At 35.9% G+C, this 17845-nt stretch overlaps 1 protein-coding gene across 3 annotated transcripts in view; it reads left to right on the forward strand.

Annotated features, from left to right (window-relative positions):
* LOC115333553 (connector enhancer of kinase suppressor of ras 2-like) overlaps nt 1-17845 on the forward strand; it is a 212381-nt gene that overhangs the window by 63851 nt on the left and 130685 nt on the right. For all 3 annotated transcript variants that reach the window (XM_029996622.1, XM_029996623.1, XM_029996624.1), the window contains exon 2: nt 10128-10291. In XM_029996622.1, the coding sequence (XP_029852482.1) occupies nt 10128-10291 (164 nt within the window). The remainder of the gene's footprint in view (nt 1-10127; nt 10292-17845) is intronic.

Genomic DNA, 17845 nt, shown 5'->3' on the forward strand with positions numbered 1-17845 from the left:
TATCTCTCTATTACTTGTACAAAACTTGTTTGGCATGATAGTTTTGTTTGATTTTGTATATCATCAAACTATTTTTTTTAAAGGTCAATCTGTGATTTAAGGCTTTTCTGTGGGGAGTGCAAGGTGGATAAATCCTCAGAAGCTGGAGAAAGGAGCTTTCAGTTATATTTATTTATTCTAGTATTCTTGCTTTTAAGATCAGTCCTCATATATATGAGGATACGGTTAATGCTGTTCCTTCTGTATTAGAAATTGTGACCTTTCTAAAATGGAGACAACAGGGGTCTGAAATAAACTCACCTCAGTGTGCTTAGGCTCTAGTGAACAAAATGATACTTGATTTCCTAATACTTTTCTTTCCACCTAAGAATGGTTCTTCCTTTGTATTGGTGGTTTTTGGTTTTGGTTTGGTTTGTCTTTTTTGGTTTTGTTACATTGTGGTTTTTTTCCTCATCATTTTTGGCAGCAGGTTAACGGTTACTGCAAAAACGCCATCTTGGAAATGGAGAACTGGAACAGGCTCTCTGAATGACATACACCATTACCCTCCAATCCAGGGAGATGAGAAGCCAACTTTTGGCATTTATTGCAAGAAGGAGGAATACAAAACCTGATCACATCAGTTCTCCACTTCTAAGCATCGTTACCCCTCGTGCACGCAGGGTGGATGTTACTTCTACTGTTCGTACTGATCCTAGAGATGGTCAATCACCAGAATTGTTATGATTGCTCTTTTGTAACTGGGTAAATTCAAGGATTTAATTATGCTGGTTCTGCATTTTGGTTAGAGTACAAATCAAAAGAGTAGCTGAAGATTCTTCTAAATATGAATCTATTTTTGGCCTTGTGAATTTATTTTATATTGTCTTTTTAGCTAATCCTAGAAGTTTTTACAAATTTTGATGCGTATTTCAGGATGTCTGGAACAATTGCCGGGATGGTGATTGTAAGTTTGCCATCTCGGCAAATAAAAGAGAAAACGAAGTAAAGAATTATCAGATGTGGCTTTCTTATGGTGTCACTTGAAAAGCACGTATCTTGGCAGTGGTGCCAGCTTAAGCAGCTGCTCTTTCATCCACTGGTGTATTCCACCTTGTTTGTGCAAGTTAAAAATAGCTGGTAACGAAAAGGATATGAAGTTAACAGAGCAGTTTCTGACCCAGTTCACTACATAGCCACACAGCCGTACGAAGCACGAGGAGCAAGATGTACAAGGGTACCACTCTAAGTTGGAACCAGCGCTTCTGCCAGAAGAAATTCTCATCAAACTCTGTCTTGAAAAAGTAAAGCAATGTGTTACATGAGTCCAGTGCAGGAAATAGAAGTACTTGCCTTGCATTTGGCCAAAGCATTTCTCTTTTAAAATAAATGTAACAAGACAGATTCAGAGTCCAAGTATTCTCAGCTTAGTCACACTGGAATGTGGAAGCATATAATCAAATAAATGGGAGGTATGAATGTGTGCTGGCTTTTAGAAGCTTGCTAGCACTTCCAGGTCATTCTTCAGCCATGCTGCTTCAGAAATGACTGGAGGCTGTTGTTTATCAGGGAGGAAATTAATGAGGCTAAGGAAAGACTTAAATTTTCATTAGCACAGAGAGCTAATTAAGACACTTCTGGTTTTTATCACTTTCACGGGAAATTCATTAATAACAGCATCAGTGACATATCTCGAGGTTAAGATTGCTGTGAAATGTGACAGTAAGGAGCATCCTCTTGTGTCTGAAAATGTGATACCTTCTCGGAGTTTCTTCCAGAAACATCTTTAAGGTCAGGTCTAGTTCCAGCAGGCTTCTTAAAATGCTGTTTATTATTTCCGTGATAATACCACAGCTCAACAACACCTGTTAATTTTTGAGGAAAAAGTTAGAATGTCTTCTCTTCCTATTATTCAATCATAGGTAATGAAGGCAGAACTCTATTAAGTCATTTACTTCATATATATGAATGTCAATTTAAGGGTGATGGCACACCATTAAATCAAATTTTGTAAGTGCAGCAGTTTGTTCATTTATTAATATTGCTTGACACATCCCCTTACAAAACCTTCTCAGATGCCCTGAACTCTTAAAATATTAATAATTTCAGCACAGCTTTTGTCCTGATCCTATAGTTATCTTGGAAAATTGCTGCCAAAAAGAGCTTGTAATTATAGGCACTGAGATTATGAAAAAGCCTGTTGCTCTGGCCATGCTTAAAAAAAAAAAAAAAAAAAAAGGAAAAAAAAAAAAAAGAAAAAAAAAGGAAGAAATAATAAAGTTAGTGATGATGTAGTATTCCCATTGGTTTTGCTTATGGGATAGAATCTGGGAGGCTGGCTTGTGTCTCAGACACACACTCTTAGCAAAGTGGCTGTGATGTTTGCCCTTATTCAGAGGACACTTTGGAGCGGGGAAAAAGGGTATTCATATGCGTAGAAACTTGCTACAGATTTTTACATTTCTTGAGAATTATGTCCCTTTTCTAAAAGGCGCTTGTGGCTGAGGAGATCTGTTGTTGCAAGTGAAGCTCTGCCCTGTTCTGGGGAGAGAAGAGGAACTGAGGTTGGAAGCTTCCATCTCCCTCCAGCCTGTGCTCTCACAACACTGCTTCCCTGCTGCTACAGAGAGGACGAAGCTGCCTAATTCACACATAGCAAATACAAGAAAAGGGACAGTACGGACGGAGAAAAAGATGTTACATCTGGAAATGAAAGCTGGCCGTAAATGGAGGGAGTTGAAGATATACAGGATTTTGCTAGGGGAAAAAACTGAGAATTTTGTGATAGGAATTAGGAGGGTGAGAGGATACTTGTAACTGGGACTATTGAGCCAGTGACATTGGCTGGCGTGTGGGATGTAGGTGCAGGATGAGGACGGGAGAGGCTGAGGAGAAGGGAGCCCTTTGAATGACAAGCCAAGAGCGGGAGATCTGGGCTGGCTGGACAAGAGCCCAGCAGTGCTGCTGGATGCTGGTGCTTGAGCATGTCTGCAGGGAGCTCTGATGGGCAGAAGTGGAACCTGGTGCTCTCAGGAGAGGAGAATAGGAGCAAGAGAAGTAGCTTATGGACCTGCACAGGCTTAGCTAGTGGTCCGAGACAAGCGGAAGGGTTTATGTCCAGTAAAGTTCAATCCACTTTGAAGCCTGGAATGGAAGCCAACATTTTTGGTGTCAGTTGGCATCTGGGAAACATTCATTCAAAGCGCTCATCCTGCTCTAGTTCCTGTTCATGCAGATGATGGATCTGTAAATTCGAGTAGCAGAAGTCTGCCTGTATTTGCATCTAAAACATCCATCTGTATCTGTGTGAATATTATAGTGACGCAGAGGAAACTCATCCAGGAAGCAACATTTAAACACATTATACTTGCACAGTCAAGCATTTAAAGGTCAGATAATGCCACAATTGAAGGATTTTTTTTTTTCCAGAATAATCTTAATTCTTTCCTTTTTGTGTGTTTGTGCATTCATGCTATAACTTGAGATTTTTATTTTAGTTTTTGTATGAAATTTTATAATCTAGCTACTCTATTGCTGTAGATCAGGTTTGTAACGAGTAGGCTTGAAGATGGAAAATACTGCATGATGCTCTCTAGTTTTTAGATAGACTCTAATCTTCAGGAAAGTTTAGGTCTGAAACGCTCCAAGCTTGGTGTTTTAGAGTGTTTTCAAACACATTCCCTTTGTTTCTTTCTGAATTGTGGGGTTATGAAGATCCTAGGCACTCTGAACAGGTTTTTTTTTAACTCTTGAAAGGGCTTAAGAACAAATAGCTGATATTTGAAAGTCAGCTTAGTGTGAACATGGTCCTGAGGATTATGCCTTTTCTTTATTTGGACTGAATAATTCTTTAAAAGCTTTTAACATCATTGACAAAAAATACCCACTTGATGATTTTCATTTTTACAAGTTATATAAGAATTGGAAAAGATCCACTGTGCCTAAACCCAATGTAATAAACCAAAGGTGTTTTTGATCAAGAATGCACATGAATTGATGTGTGTATTCAATAAAACTACATTTAGGAAAAGGCGGGCATTCTCCACCTACTTCTCTCTCTTAGCCACCCAGTCAATTTCTTCTAGATCTGTCTAGCTAGCTAATAAATATTGCTTTCTATAGAAAATACCACCTGTTATTAAAAAAAACAAACCCCAACTTCTTCACTTGCTGTAAAAACTACTACTTGGACTGAGCCTGTAGATGCTGATAAACACTGGATATATTTAAGCAGATCTGCACATGTAAACTGAAGGTTGTGACAGGAGCAAAAGTTTGTGCTGCCTTCCCCAATTAATTAGATAATTTCCAGCACAGAAACGAGGGTTCCATTTTTTAGTGAATAGCTAATTTTCTGGTCTTGCAAGTTGCTTTGCCTAGGAAGAGAAGCCACTGTGGAATCAGGCAAGGAGTCTCAGGTGCAGCCCTGTTTATTTGGAAGGTTATGTGCAAGGTCACTTGCAAAACCCAGGAGGAATCAAACAATATGTTTCTTTTCTGATGGTTCCAAACCTACTTCAGCAGTCTTCCTCTTTATGCCTTTTCTCAAAGTGCACACAGTTTCTGGTTGTCTTTTACCTTTTCTGTTCCCTTCTTTGCAGTGTTTCTGTCCTTTTTTTTTTTTATCCTTGTCACCCAGAGGTAGTTTCAGTACAATCTGTTTTCTTTTGAATTATTAGATGACCCTGGTGGCTCACAACTTGGCTCCCACTCCTGAGATGCATGTGCTGGTGCAAGAGTGTTCCTGTTGTGCACTGTGGTCATATTATACAAGATATCTGCCCTCACAAACAAGCACAGTCACCACTTACATTTTTCTTCACTGAAGGACACAGCAGCTTTAGTGGATTTCCTCCAACATGTAGCACAGCAATGTTTGAAAATTGAGTTTGTCCCCATTTTATTTTGATTTATTGATTTTTCACAAGTCACCGCTCTGCAACAACAGAGATATGATTGTTGTATAGCTTTTATTAGTCAAATGAGATACATTAATAGGAATATTAATTTGCTCTTGGCAGACCAAAGTGTAAACCTTCTGAACAAACTGAGGTCATTCCATTGACTTACAAGTTTCGTCCTTTAGACCCAGATTCCACAGACACTTGTATCTATACCTCAAATTTGCTGTTGTGTATAAGCCTTTGTGTAGTTGTGACTTCAGTATTCTGCTATTTGCTTTCTGTTCTAAAAATTATTTTAATTAGGAAAAACGTTAAAAACTTTCTCAGACCCTTAAAGTGGTTTTGACTTCTTTGCCAAAGGGGCTACCTGCGCACTATAATGCTTCCTTGCACCGGTGCTAAACGGCCGAAGTTAGGAGTGGTAAATGCATTTCCACTGAGCTGTTTTCCCTCTCTTTCATCCTAGACCCTAAAAGCAGAACGAGCAATGTTGCATTTTTATAACAGAGCGTGTCATTCTGTATACCCTCTTCTGTCAGAAGAATCACCTTGTGAGTGCAGTCAAGTTTGTGACAAGCTGAACTGGCAAGGACCTTTCCTGTCTGCCCTCCCCGTAACTCCTCCATTTCACAGCCTGTGTTCTGTTGCTCTAGCCAGCTGCTGTGTATTTTCCGCTGGGAATAATGAGGTAGTATGAACAAAACCATCATTTGGTCAGGAATTTTTAGGATAGGTTACAAAACCAGCATAGTTTACAATAAGTAATGAAAATCCATTAAAATATATGAAAAAGGAGAAGTGAATAAATGTAATTTATGGAGAGATTTATGAAAAATTGGAAATGACAGATTTTTTAACTTAGAAAGTACTTTTCTTTTGTGATGGATCACACTGGACAAAGTTATTGTCACCACATTTCTTCCCTGTGAGAGGTGCCCTGTCTGCATTAATTTGACTTCCTGCATAGAGGGCAACAACCTGTACCTTTCCTTCATTTAGTTTTATAGTAATTTTTTTTTTTAATCCTTGTCTAATGCCAGAGAGAAGGGACAGATCTTTACGTAACATGGCAACTATGTTTGTGCTTCTAATGTAAAACAAACCTGATGTTTGTTGACATCAATGGAAAGATTCATTCTAATCTCAGTGGGCCTTATTGCCCACAATATGTAGCATTTCTTTTGTAATGCTGGCTCAGAGTTAATACTTAAATCTGATTTTAGCTAGCTCTACAGAGAATTTTTTTATAACATGTTGGTTTGCTTTGTTGTTTTAATGATCCCTTTTCTTAATTATGCAGTTCAGAAAATAAGCATTTTAAAGCTAACTAGCTTTTCTTTTCCTGACATTTCTCCCTACCTTTTTTCTGCCTCCTTTCTTTTTCATATTTCCTTGATTTAGGCAATTTACTACATGCCTTATTTGCAAAATCATAGTTTGCAGTAAACATATCAGACATGCTTGTTTTACTCTACTTTTTGAATACAGAGAAAAAGTTTTCCTAGTTCACGTGGATGGAATACGGTTTCTTTTACTTACAAATGGAAACAGACAATATAGCAGATTTCTCATTGTGGATGTTGTCTCAGCTTTAAAATAAAGCATACATGTTTAAACCCTTTTCTTCAAATTAATTTATTGCACTATGAAGGATACATTAGTCAGTTATTAACTGTACCCCAAAAAAGTAAGAATGTGCAGAAGCAGAACTTCAAGCCCCTATGTTTCTTGCCTAACTCTCACACTGTAACTTGGGAATAGTGGTTTAATTTTATTTACTTACATATAAAACAGAGTTAATGCCCCTTACTTCTTTGTAGTTATGAATCTTAACTAATTTAAGTCATATCTGTAAACAGAAATTATATCGAGAAAATTGCATAAAGAGCAGTAATGAGGCCTAAGTGGCTTGAGGAAATAAATATTCCATTTGGCTTTGGTGAGTCAAAATGATCTCATTCTGTGCTCTTTCTTATTGCATCTTTGATATTTTCGTGCTAAAACCAATTATAGCCATGATAAAGAATGAAACTACTGATAGCTAAATTCTAGCTTTGTAACACCTCACACTTATCAAATACAAAATCTTACATCACAAGAAAAGGAACAATGGAATACAATACCTAGCTCCTAGATAGACAGAAAAGCAGAGAGCAATGGACAAATATTTCTTTTTTTGTGTGTATTTATTAGATGCTGTCATGCTATGAGACAGCCTGGTTCTTTAATGATATATTTCTGTATTCTGTTGTCAACTGCCATACTGTTTGCACCATTAAGTAAATGCCTTCTAAAGATGCCCTGGGGAGCTATTACAGAGCAGAATGAATAATACAAATTTCATATTTTGCTCTTCTGTCATACATTCTCCCTGGCACAAAGGCACATTTAATACACCTGACTACACAGTTTTTATAGGATGTCATGTTCATTTGGTATTTTCTAAATTTTTCCGAATACTACAAATGCTTATTTGTGGCCACTGATACTAAATTTTTAAATTCATTTTCTTCACTTTTGTTCAAAAGAATTTAATTTATGGTATCAGTTTCAGTGACTTTTTCTGATGAGTTTTAGGCAAATATTCAGTAAAAGCAAATCTGGAATGCATGAGTTTTGGAATTTGCTTTGAAATCGTTTCTAAGAATTGTTCTTGAGCAAGCAGGGAACAGAAATGTGTAATGGCTCTGAATTTCAAATGTTAAATAATAAATGCAGAACTTGCAGTGACCAGTTTTCAACCTATCCAAACTGATATATATATTACATGAAATCATTCATTAAATCATTTAAAACTATGAATAGATGCAGAGAAATAGTCTCCTGTTTGCAGACCATTCTGGAACAGAGAAAAAGGCTTAGGTATTAGTTACAAACAGACTGCTGATTTCAGTTAAAACAAACAAACCACCAACAAAAACACCACCACCACCCCCCAAAAAAACCAACAAAAAAACCTCCCAAGCAAAACCAAACCCCCAAACTACCTCATACTTATGAATAACAATATAAAATATGACTTATCACTAATAGTTTTGTATGGGATTTATGTATAAGTGACCATAAAGTTGTGCACGTTACTTGGTAAATGGTAAATGAGCACTGTAACATAACTTAGGACTACCAGTTTACAGTGTAAATAAGTGAATAATTTTAAAAGATAATGAAAGGAAACTGCAATGTATCCCTTTGTTTTTATGGAACAGAAGACAAAAACATTGTTTCGTTTTATTCAATTCTTGTGTCCTCACGGTCCTCATGTCTCAACTGAATTATGTTGGCTTAATTGAGACTTAATGTGGTAATATTCAGCATGGCAAATACAAGGTGTCAGATCTCTCTTTCTCAGATACTCTAAAAACCTGAGAATAGAAAACCATGGACAATATCAACTATTTTTGTCTACAGGATAATTTTAAATTCCACATTTTCTGACTTCAGTTTCCACAAGCTTTTACTTCCCAAGCAGGTGGTTTGGTTATTCTGACCAAGTCCTCCTATAACTTTTAGAAATTCGTTTCTGGACGCTAATTCAGTCAGGCTGGGGTGTTGCATGTTAGTAATGTGTTTAGCTATTATTTTCCATTACAATGAAAGAGACCAATTTTATTAGATCGAATTAAATCACTTAATATTATCTAAGAAGGTATGCTTAGAAATGGAGTAATAGATAGATAGTAATGTAGTTTTCTAATGTTTTCAGTGGACTTCCTTCATCCTCTTGCTTAACTCATTTACCGTTCCTGTACTAATTTAGAGGAATATATTTCTGTTCATCATTGCCAAACTGTATCATCTGGTTACTTAAAAGGACCTTTGTGGTTCAAAAAATGTTAAAATAACTACAAATTTCTCTTTAAAAAGATACTAAGATCCACGATGGAATTGTCTGTTTCCTTACATTAATAATCAAGGAAATGAAAGGAACATTAACTTTTGCTTTATTTCTGTTTATATTGCATATGTGAGAACTTTCAAACAGACAAATGAGAACAATATTGTTCGTATGCCTATTGCTTTCCTTTTCTTTATATACATTGTGTTTTCTTAGTGCTTGCATACACATTTTCTGCTTCATTTAACCATACTGGTAACTTCATGTGTATTTAATAGAAGGCTGCATGCAGAAATTATGGTATTTCAAAGCTCTATCTTCCTTAAATGCCCGACTTTGTTAATTTTGTGGTTTCTGGACATCTGTACTTTTTATGGATCTTAGGTTTAGTTGCTTCAATGTATGACAAATAATTGAGAATCAAAGTGTTCTACTTACTCTACTTAGTAGGTTAAATTATTGAAGCTGAATTTTGTAGGTCTTCAGAAAATGATATGCATATCAGGTTTCCATTGAATCTAGTACAATTCTAGACAGAGTCCTTGAGGGAGCTCTGCATAACCTCGCATAGCTTTCAACAGTGAAGAGTTGTATTCAACTAACTGTTTTAGCTGGAAATTTAAAGCATGTGTGGTTCTGAAACAGATTTGGAGAAATGAAAAATATTTCAACTTATGTTGTTAATCACTCCCTTCTCTGGTCTGACAAATAGAATAATGTGGCAGCTACCAAATCTGTTATTCTTACCATATCAAGTTTCAGGGCGAAATGGAGTAATTCTTTGTGCATGGGCAGAATTGTATTATTAATCGAAGGGTTTGTAACAAAACCATTTGTATGTTATTGAGTTTCAGAAAGTTGGATAGTTTGACCTAAAAAAACCCAAAACAAACCAAAACCAACCAACCTAACAAAAACTTGGCACCGGGTATAGCAGAGTTAGTGTAGGTGGTTACTGAGCCTGAAAAATACTCTTCCTAATGAATGATAGCCACACCGTGTGACTTTGAAGAGTCCTGCAAGAGGAATACCAGGAAGAATATGCTCCTTATCATAAGCTAAACTGATATTTAGGTCTTCATGACATCATAAGAAAAAGTTTTTCTATAATGTCACTCTCTGTGCTTCTTTGTCCTTCTCCTGTCTCCCTAATAGGTGCCATGAAAGTTTAAAATTGGTATTAAAATGCTTAAGAATGTTGAAAATAATGTCAGTAATATAAACTTTTGTCCGTAGTAGTATGCTCTATACTATGTAAGTTAAATTATAATTTTTTTCACATTTTCCGTAATAGACCTAAACAAGGAATTATACTCGCATTCCCAAGAAATTTCTATATTTGTGTATTACAGAATTATGATTGTTTGTCTCTGTTCTCTGACTATGCATTGTTGGCTTTTTTTAAATAGGCCTTGATGATTGCCTCCAACAATACATAAAAAATTTTGAAAGAGAAAAGATCAATGGCGAACAGCTGCTACACATCACTCATCAAGAGCTTGAGGAACTGGGAGTCACTCGCATTGGCCACCAAGAACTGATACTGGAAGCAGTTGATCTGCTATGTGCATTGGTAAGTGATTTCTTGCATCACTCGTTTTACTAATCTGGGTTTATAAATTTCCAAACCAAAACTAAAATAATGTAGACTGCACTCTACAGCTATATGCTTGTACAGACACAGTGGCTTTGCTTCATTAAAGGACAGACATGCATAGGCTTCTTTGAGCTCTAAAGAAACTATATATATCCATTTTATGATTATGTATTATGGTCTTTTATTGTTTTTCCTCTAACTTTCTTGGTCTTGCATTCAAATACTGTTGACTGTCACTGCTGGCATCCATATGGTTCTGTAATTATATGCCATATGCCCTCGTATTTCACTGACATTTGCCACACTATATTAAACCAAGTAGACCTGAGTGTTTTAACCATGCCAGCATTCAAAAGGATGGTACTAAGGAGCCAGAAGGTAATGCTAATTGGACTGGAAGACTGTTTAAAATGAGCTTTAAGACAACATTGGAATGGTAAAATTGACTTTATCTGAAGTACAGACACATGTGTTAATTTAAAGTTGGGGTTTTTTTAGCAACCTGCAAGCATCCAAATTTGGAAGAACACAGTTTTTTTCATATAACAGGTTATTAATTCAGTTACCCTCTTAAAGTATTTGATACCAGAAAATTCTTTTTTTTTCCTCTGTTATTTAATTCCTACCAGCTAATAAAATGCAATGTATTAGCTTAATTCTAAAGAAAACATAACTTTGTGTAGGTGAACAGGTGAAAGGATATTGAAAATACAAAAAAGGAAAATAGTAAAATTACATAGATAAACTACATATGACAGTCCCAGTATTTTACTACTTTATCAGTTCTGCTTTTGCACAAACTAGGTTGTCCTGTGGGAATTTGATAAGATAAATTGTCTCCGGGGAGACAAAACGGGGAAACTGGCACTTAGCAGTAAAATAGAAAACAAGCGGGGGAAAAATGCACTTGATCTAAGAAAAAAGCAGTATGAAGTACCTTTTATTGTGCATATGCTTCTTGGAAGTACTTCTAATTACAAAAAATACTTAATGTAGCTTGAGATCTACTCTTATAGCATAAATAACATATATGTCAAATCAGAGAAGGGCTTTTGGCCTTGATGTAGCCATACCTGTAAAGTGGCACATACTTCATAACCCAACAAACTTTGGTGTTTTGGAAACATTTAAAATGAAACTAATGAGTTTTTTTTCCTCTGAAGCATTGTTTTCCACCTAAAAGGAATGTAAGTACCCCACAATGTTACATTATCTAAAGAACAATGCAGTGCCATGCCCTGACACTAGTCAGAAATAGCAGACCCAAGAAGTTTCTTCTGCAAATAGAATGCCCTTCAGTCAAGTGTGCCCATTAGGAGGACCCTTGCAGATTTTTTTTATTATTTTTTTTTTTTTTCTTTTTTAAACAAAGAAACTGTATCCCTTAAATGCTGGACCTGCTGCTGGTCAATAGTGCAGCTCTTCTCTTACTGTGCTGTCTCATGTCCTTATTTTTTCTTTTAAAACAGGATGAGGGTTTTCCAGCTCCTGGTATCATTTATTTAGCCTCCTGTCTTTAAGCCCTTACCCTTCCTTTCTCACTCTGCCTCTAAAATGCCTGCTTTTTTTTTTTTTTTCTGCTTCTAAATTTTTATCTTCCTGCCCATTCCGTGTGCTTTCTTCTGAGAGACTGCTGCCTGCGGCTCTGCTCTTGGGGGTATTCTCTTGCTCCTGACATTCCTGCTTTGCTGCTATGCACAATGCATTCTTCAATTCTTGCAGCTTCTTACTGAGCCAGGATCACAAGTAGAAGTTTTACAAGACTAAGTATAATATCTAGTTTTAATCTGTAATAATTTATAGGAATTTTAATCTATGTAACCAAAAAGCATCATTAAGAATTTCTCTTAATTCTTTTAAATAATGGCAATAATTGAATTGTAGGAGATCTGATGCTGCCATTATTAAGAACTGAAATACACTTCTAAAATATTACGATTATATTCTTATTCTGTGCTAAATCTTGAAACGTAATAGAATATTGCACTAAAATCTGACTGCTGGTTAAGTGATCAATGGAAAGTGTGAATTGGAGTTCATCCCTGTAATGGATTTTTAGACTAGCTAGTCTAAAAAAACAGAGGAAAGACCTTATTTTAAAAAAAGGGGGTATATGGGTATCTGTGTTTTGCTTATGCCACTAAACAGGAACTAACATCTAAGAAATTATTTGAATCAGAATGTCTTAAGGAGCATGTCATTTTACCCCTGATTTCCTGAGTTATAATATAAGCAAACTTCATACAGTTTCTGGGCAGCCAGAATACAGCACTGGTCAGTAAGACATCAATGCATCATGTGTGTGTTTGTATATATGGACAGGGTGCATAGAGTACAAAGTACGTATATTTGTAGATTCACATATACGTATACTTTAAAAAATTTGTTTCAAAGCTTGTTATGAAAAAAATCGAGGGGAAAACATCAATTCAGACAATCTGATCTAAAATTGCACATGTGGAGGGGTGCTAACAGCAGGTGCAATAGTTTGTTCTCTCTCTCTGTCCCTCCATTTGCCCCATTCAGCACAGCACGTGTTCCCAGTCCCATGCTGGCATTGCATCCACAATGCTCCACACTGTGTTTTCTTCCTCTCTGGATCACGGATAGCTGCATTCCTGTTTATATCAATATATGTCAGGACTACTTTGTACCCTGCGTATCATCCACTCACTGGGCCATGTCAATGAGCATTGATTTTTTTTTTTCTTTTTTTTTTTTCCCCGTACATGGATTTCTTAATTGATTTCTGTTTGGCAAGTGGCAGTGTCCAAGTGACATGACCTATTTCTTCCAGGCAGCATTAGCACGATGTTCCACTCCATCTTAGCTAGATGGGTTGTGTAACACTTTAAACAGAAGCATCTCCAATGTACTGTAGAAATCTCTCAGGTAAGCTTAGGCTCAGTGATGCATTAGGAATTCAGCTGTACATTGGTCATGAGTTTAGCTGCAAAATAGCTATGTTGCTTCAGGAAACCAAGAGAAATTTGACTGTCTTAGCTCAAGCTCTTGGAACACACTGAAAGTGCATGTTGCGATGCCATATTTTCCATATGTGCTCCCTAAGGGCCTGGCCATCAGCCCACTGGCTTTTGGGGGGGATGGGGAATAGTTGTTTGATGGGGCTACACATCAAAGAGCAATGCCTCTGCTTCTATCACAGTGATGCAAACCATTACACAGCATATACATAACTAAATGCTGACCCATAATGAGAGTTGTAAGTGCAAGAGAAAACAAAAAAATAAAGGAGGCACCTAATGTGTTTTTTCTTCCCTGTCCTAAAGCACCTATTAGCTAGGCTCTCAAATGCAAATTACTGAAGGCAGGGAAGGTTTGCCTCTATGCATTTGCCCTTGATATGATTTTATATCTGCTTTGCAAAATAAACATTTTAAAAAAACCCACTAATGTTATGTCTTGGTTAACTGATTCAAACCATCATATTATTTCTGAATAAAATCAGAAGAGAGATGATCTGTGATTGTACATAGTAGTAATTTTCCTTTTGAAAGAAAGCTGAATTTGGAGCTTTCTTTAACTAGGCATTACATATGAGAATCCTATCTAAAAAGTGGAAAGGACTATCTAAAAAAGAAAAGTCATAGGTGAGCCATACTTTCAGCTTTGATTCTTTGACCATTCTAGAAAGACATTTTTGAGTAGTGTTTTAATTAAGAAGAAAATTGGGAATGATGGCTGTGGGGAAAAAGAATCCTATCTTAAACATCAAAGTCCTATCTTACTAGTGTGGTCAGAAGCTGCTCTGCAATTATTTATTTGAAGTGACCTAAATAACATCTATGGACTAAAAAGTACAGGCCATTTAGGATTTGGACTGTAGTTTTATTAAAGCTCAAATACTAATCTGGATATGTATTGGAAGACTAGTTGCACGAAGGCTAACTCTGAAGCAGTAATAGGGCCTGGGGAAAACAATTCTTTGATAGACAGTAAAATATATTGGAAAGAAGAAAAAGGAGTACTTTTGAGGTCAGCAGGGGTTGCTGTTCAAATCTATGCAAGTAAACTTAATTTAATTAGGACAGTATTGGAGTCAGTATGTTGTTAAAGCCTGCACAAATTAAAATATAAACAGTCTAGTGGGAAGAAAGACTTTGATAATGAATGGAAGAAAAATGAATGTAAAATGAAAAGCATGCTCAAATATAGATTGTATCTAAAGTAATTAAAAGTACTGTTAATTCATAGGCATTCAGCTAGTGAAATTAGTCAGTGTGCTGTGATAGCATTCAAGGAGAAATAAAGATTAGAAAATTTCTCTCTCTGCAGTTACTGCAAAAGCTAGCAAACCAAGCATGATAGTTTTTCTGCTAGAAGGCAAAATAAAGTCACCTGTGGGTCAACATGTTTATAACAACTGGCATGAGTTTAATTTGCTTGCATTTTTACTACGTTTTTTTTTAAACAGTGTATGGGATATAGCTAGCAAACACGCGTGCATTTTTTTCTAACATATTTCTTTACTAGGCATCTCTTCAACAAAATTACAACAGTAAAATTATTTTGTTGGTCAGATGGAAAGCAGTTTGCAATAATTTATTTTGAAGTATGCCATGCTGAAGACAAAGCAGCCAGTCTTTCATAGCTGTCTCTGTATCTACTGATAAGGTTGTTTCTTCTGAATTAAAATTATTCAAGTTCTGCTTAAATTAATACTACCTTTTAATGGCCATACCTACAATAATCTCTCTTGAGCTCCTTTTAGTCTGTCTTTCTGCTGATACGCTTCTTGATTTGTCAATACTGTTTGTATATTGGAAAGTATTTTTTTTCTTACTTTACCCGATATGTAATCAAGTTTCATTTTTAACAAGTCATTTGGTATGTCAGATATTTATTTTCCCCCCATATTTCAAAGGTTATTCAGAGGTAATTATTCTAGGCTGAAATCTTATTTTAAATATATATATTGATGCTTAAGTAGATGGAAGTAAATCTTCTTTCTTTGAAATGGAATGCCATCTCTCTTAGTGAGAAATGAAGAGATATTCCATCTCCTCAGTATAATGAGGAACGTGGCACATACATTATTTTTGTATATACAAACATATATGCATCCAGAGAGTTTTATTAATCTCAATTGGAAAAGAAGTTCAACTTTTGGCAATCCAGTGCTATTTATTATGCTATGCCAAACCATTAAATTAATACTATTGAATGGGTTAGTTAATTATTCCACATATTAGAAAGGATGTATCATCTTTTGCTTAGTCTAATTAGCTGTTTCATTCTTTTTTAGCCTTTCAAATCATGCAATTTGGAAAAATAAACTATTTTAAGAATTGTCTGTTGTTTTTCTTCTTTTTAAAGTCTGTTGCCAATTTTTGCATTTTTAAAAATCTTTTAGGGTCAGGACATTGAAGGAAGATAATTAAGTTTGTACAAATGGTTCGCAGTAGCCTAAAGTACAGGTATTTTACATATGTGCATGCATGATGGCTTTGTCTTACTGTTAAGAAGTAAGAAATTCAAGGTCTTGCTAAGCTGGTACGCTGATAAAGGAGAACCTTGAATGTAATTACGTATTATTTGTGTTGACTACCTAGTACAAGTGAAATTCTTTCATTGTGACATCACCCAGCATCCCCTTACCAGACATAAAGGCAGCTATGTGAGTTGATACAAGTAGAGAATGAGGTAGAGGGTGATGTTTCTTTATCTCCTCAGTTTTCTCTTCAAGGACCACTACCTCTACACCAATTATTCCATAGTAGCACATGGTTTCCAAGGGTATTGTCTGCACAGTAAGAATATTTTGGAATACTGTAGCAGTACCACCAATAGTAGTATAAAAGCTTAGTATGTAAAATTTTCAGACGTATCCAAGCACAAGATTGTTTTCAAGGGAATTTAGAACCTAAGTGACTTACAAATTTGTTCTGTGTGTTAAGTTGCACTAGAAACTTAGGCTTGAGTTCTGTTGAAAACTTTATCCTATATGAATTTATCATTCTTGGACAGCAACCGTACCTTAGCAGTCAAGGCCACATAACCTCTCATGAAGGCACAGAACCCTCTGGTTATGTGATGTCTGCATATTGTGTAGCTAAACACAGATTGGAAATGGTCCTATTCAGGTATTCCAATATGTATGTGGTCTGTTGTCATAAGACGATGTGTATATAGTAGAAATAGAAGAATGGAGGTTGGCTGCATTTTAGTCAAATTTCAGCTACCTGCATACAGTCTAAAAGGGGAAGAGAGAGCAGTGAGTGGACTGCAGGTTGGGTGAATTCCGGTAGACCATGTCTAAATCTTTTCCACAAGTAATGCATCCAATCTTTGTGGTGTTAGGCTATCAAACTTCAGATGAAGTACTTCCAGCCATAAGTATTTCTGTATTCTTCCTACTTAAGGCTGGGTTTATGTTAAAAAAAAAAAAAAAAAAAAGTCAGGAAAAATACAAATTTGCTGTATTGACTCCTATTTTAATTCCTTGAATTTCTGTACATTAGTTGCCGGTAGAGCAAGACAATGTTAACAGACTAATAAGAGAAAATAGACGTTTGTTTTTCCTGTCTTTTGACACGGCTGAAAGATTTTGTCTTGTCACACAATAATTCTCTTTCACAAAATAGGGAGAAACATGTTCTATTCAAAGTGTTAAATCTGTTTCAAAGCTTATAATTTTCTTCTGAAAATGCATCTGTTTAAGTACCAGTGAGAATGAGGTTCCTAATCCATTGCAGGCTAGGCTGGTGAATAGGCTACTACAGGAACTACTGCATGCTTCTGGAAAATAAATGTACTTATTTCCATTTATAAACTTATAAAATAATCCTTTTATAATAATCCATTACTGTATTTTATGTCTGGTTATGTGTCTGGGTAAACTCAGTGGTATTCTGTCAATGACTGTTTTATCCCTTTTCATATTATGAGTTACCGTCACTCACTGGTAGAGAACAGCACACCATAATATGTACAATTAAATTGTATTGCTACTTATTAGGCCAATGTGATAGCAGAAATTTATGCAAATGAATAGGTAAGCTAATGATATGGTGCTGAAAAACCACGCATGTCCGATGCTGTAGGCCAGGGCAGGAGGGAAAATACTGGCTGAAATTCAGTCCAAATAGTGTTGGTATATTTTATAATTTATGTATATTCTTCTACCCCTGGTTTACGGGTTGTTAATGGTACATTCCTTTCTGACATCACTTAGATTTCTTTTGAGGTTTACATCTGGAAAACAATGTTTTTATTTCTAATTTCAATCCTTCTGGATGTTCAGTTTCTTCAAGGCTGATGATAGCAATCACAACTGCTACTAGGGATAAAGGAATGGATATTTTCCTTGCACAATAATAAAAGAAAAACCTATATAGTAACACACTGTTTCACTTCATGGTTGTTTCTGTTGAAACCAGGGGCCGTAACATTGCATGTTAGTGTTAAAGTGAATGTTTATTGCTCCTTTTGCTTTGATTTCTTTGTGTTTCAGAAGGCATCCTTTATTGCACAGTAGTCTAGTTTGCCAAAACCAGTGGACAGCAAAAA

The sequence above is a fragment of the Aquila chrysaetos genome, chromosome 21 (assembly GCF_900496995.4).
Source record: "Aquila chrysaetos chrysaetos chromosome 21, bAquChr1.4, whole genome shotgun sequence".
Classification (NCBI taxonomy): domain Eukaryota; kingdom Metazoa; phylum Chordata; class Aves; order Accipitriformes; family Accipitridae; genus Aquila; species Aquila chrysaetos.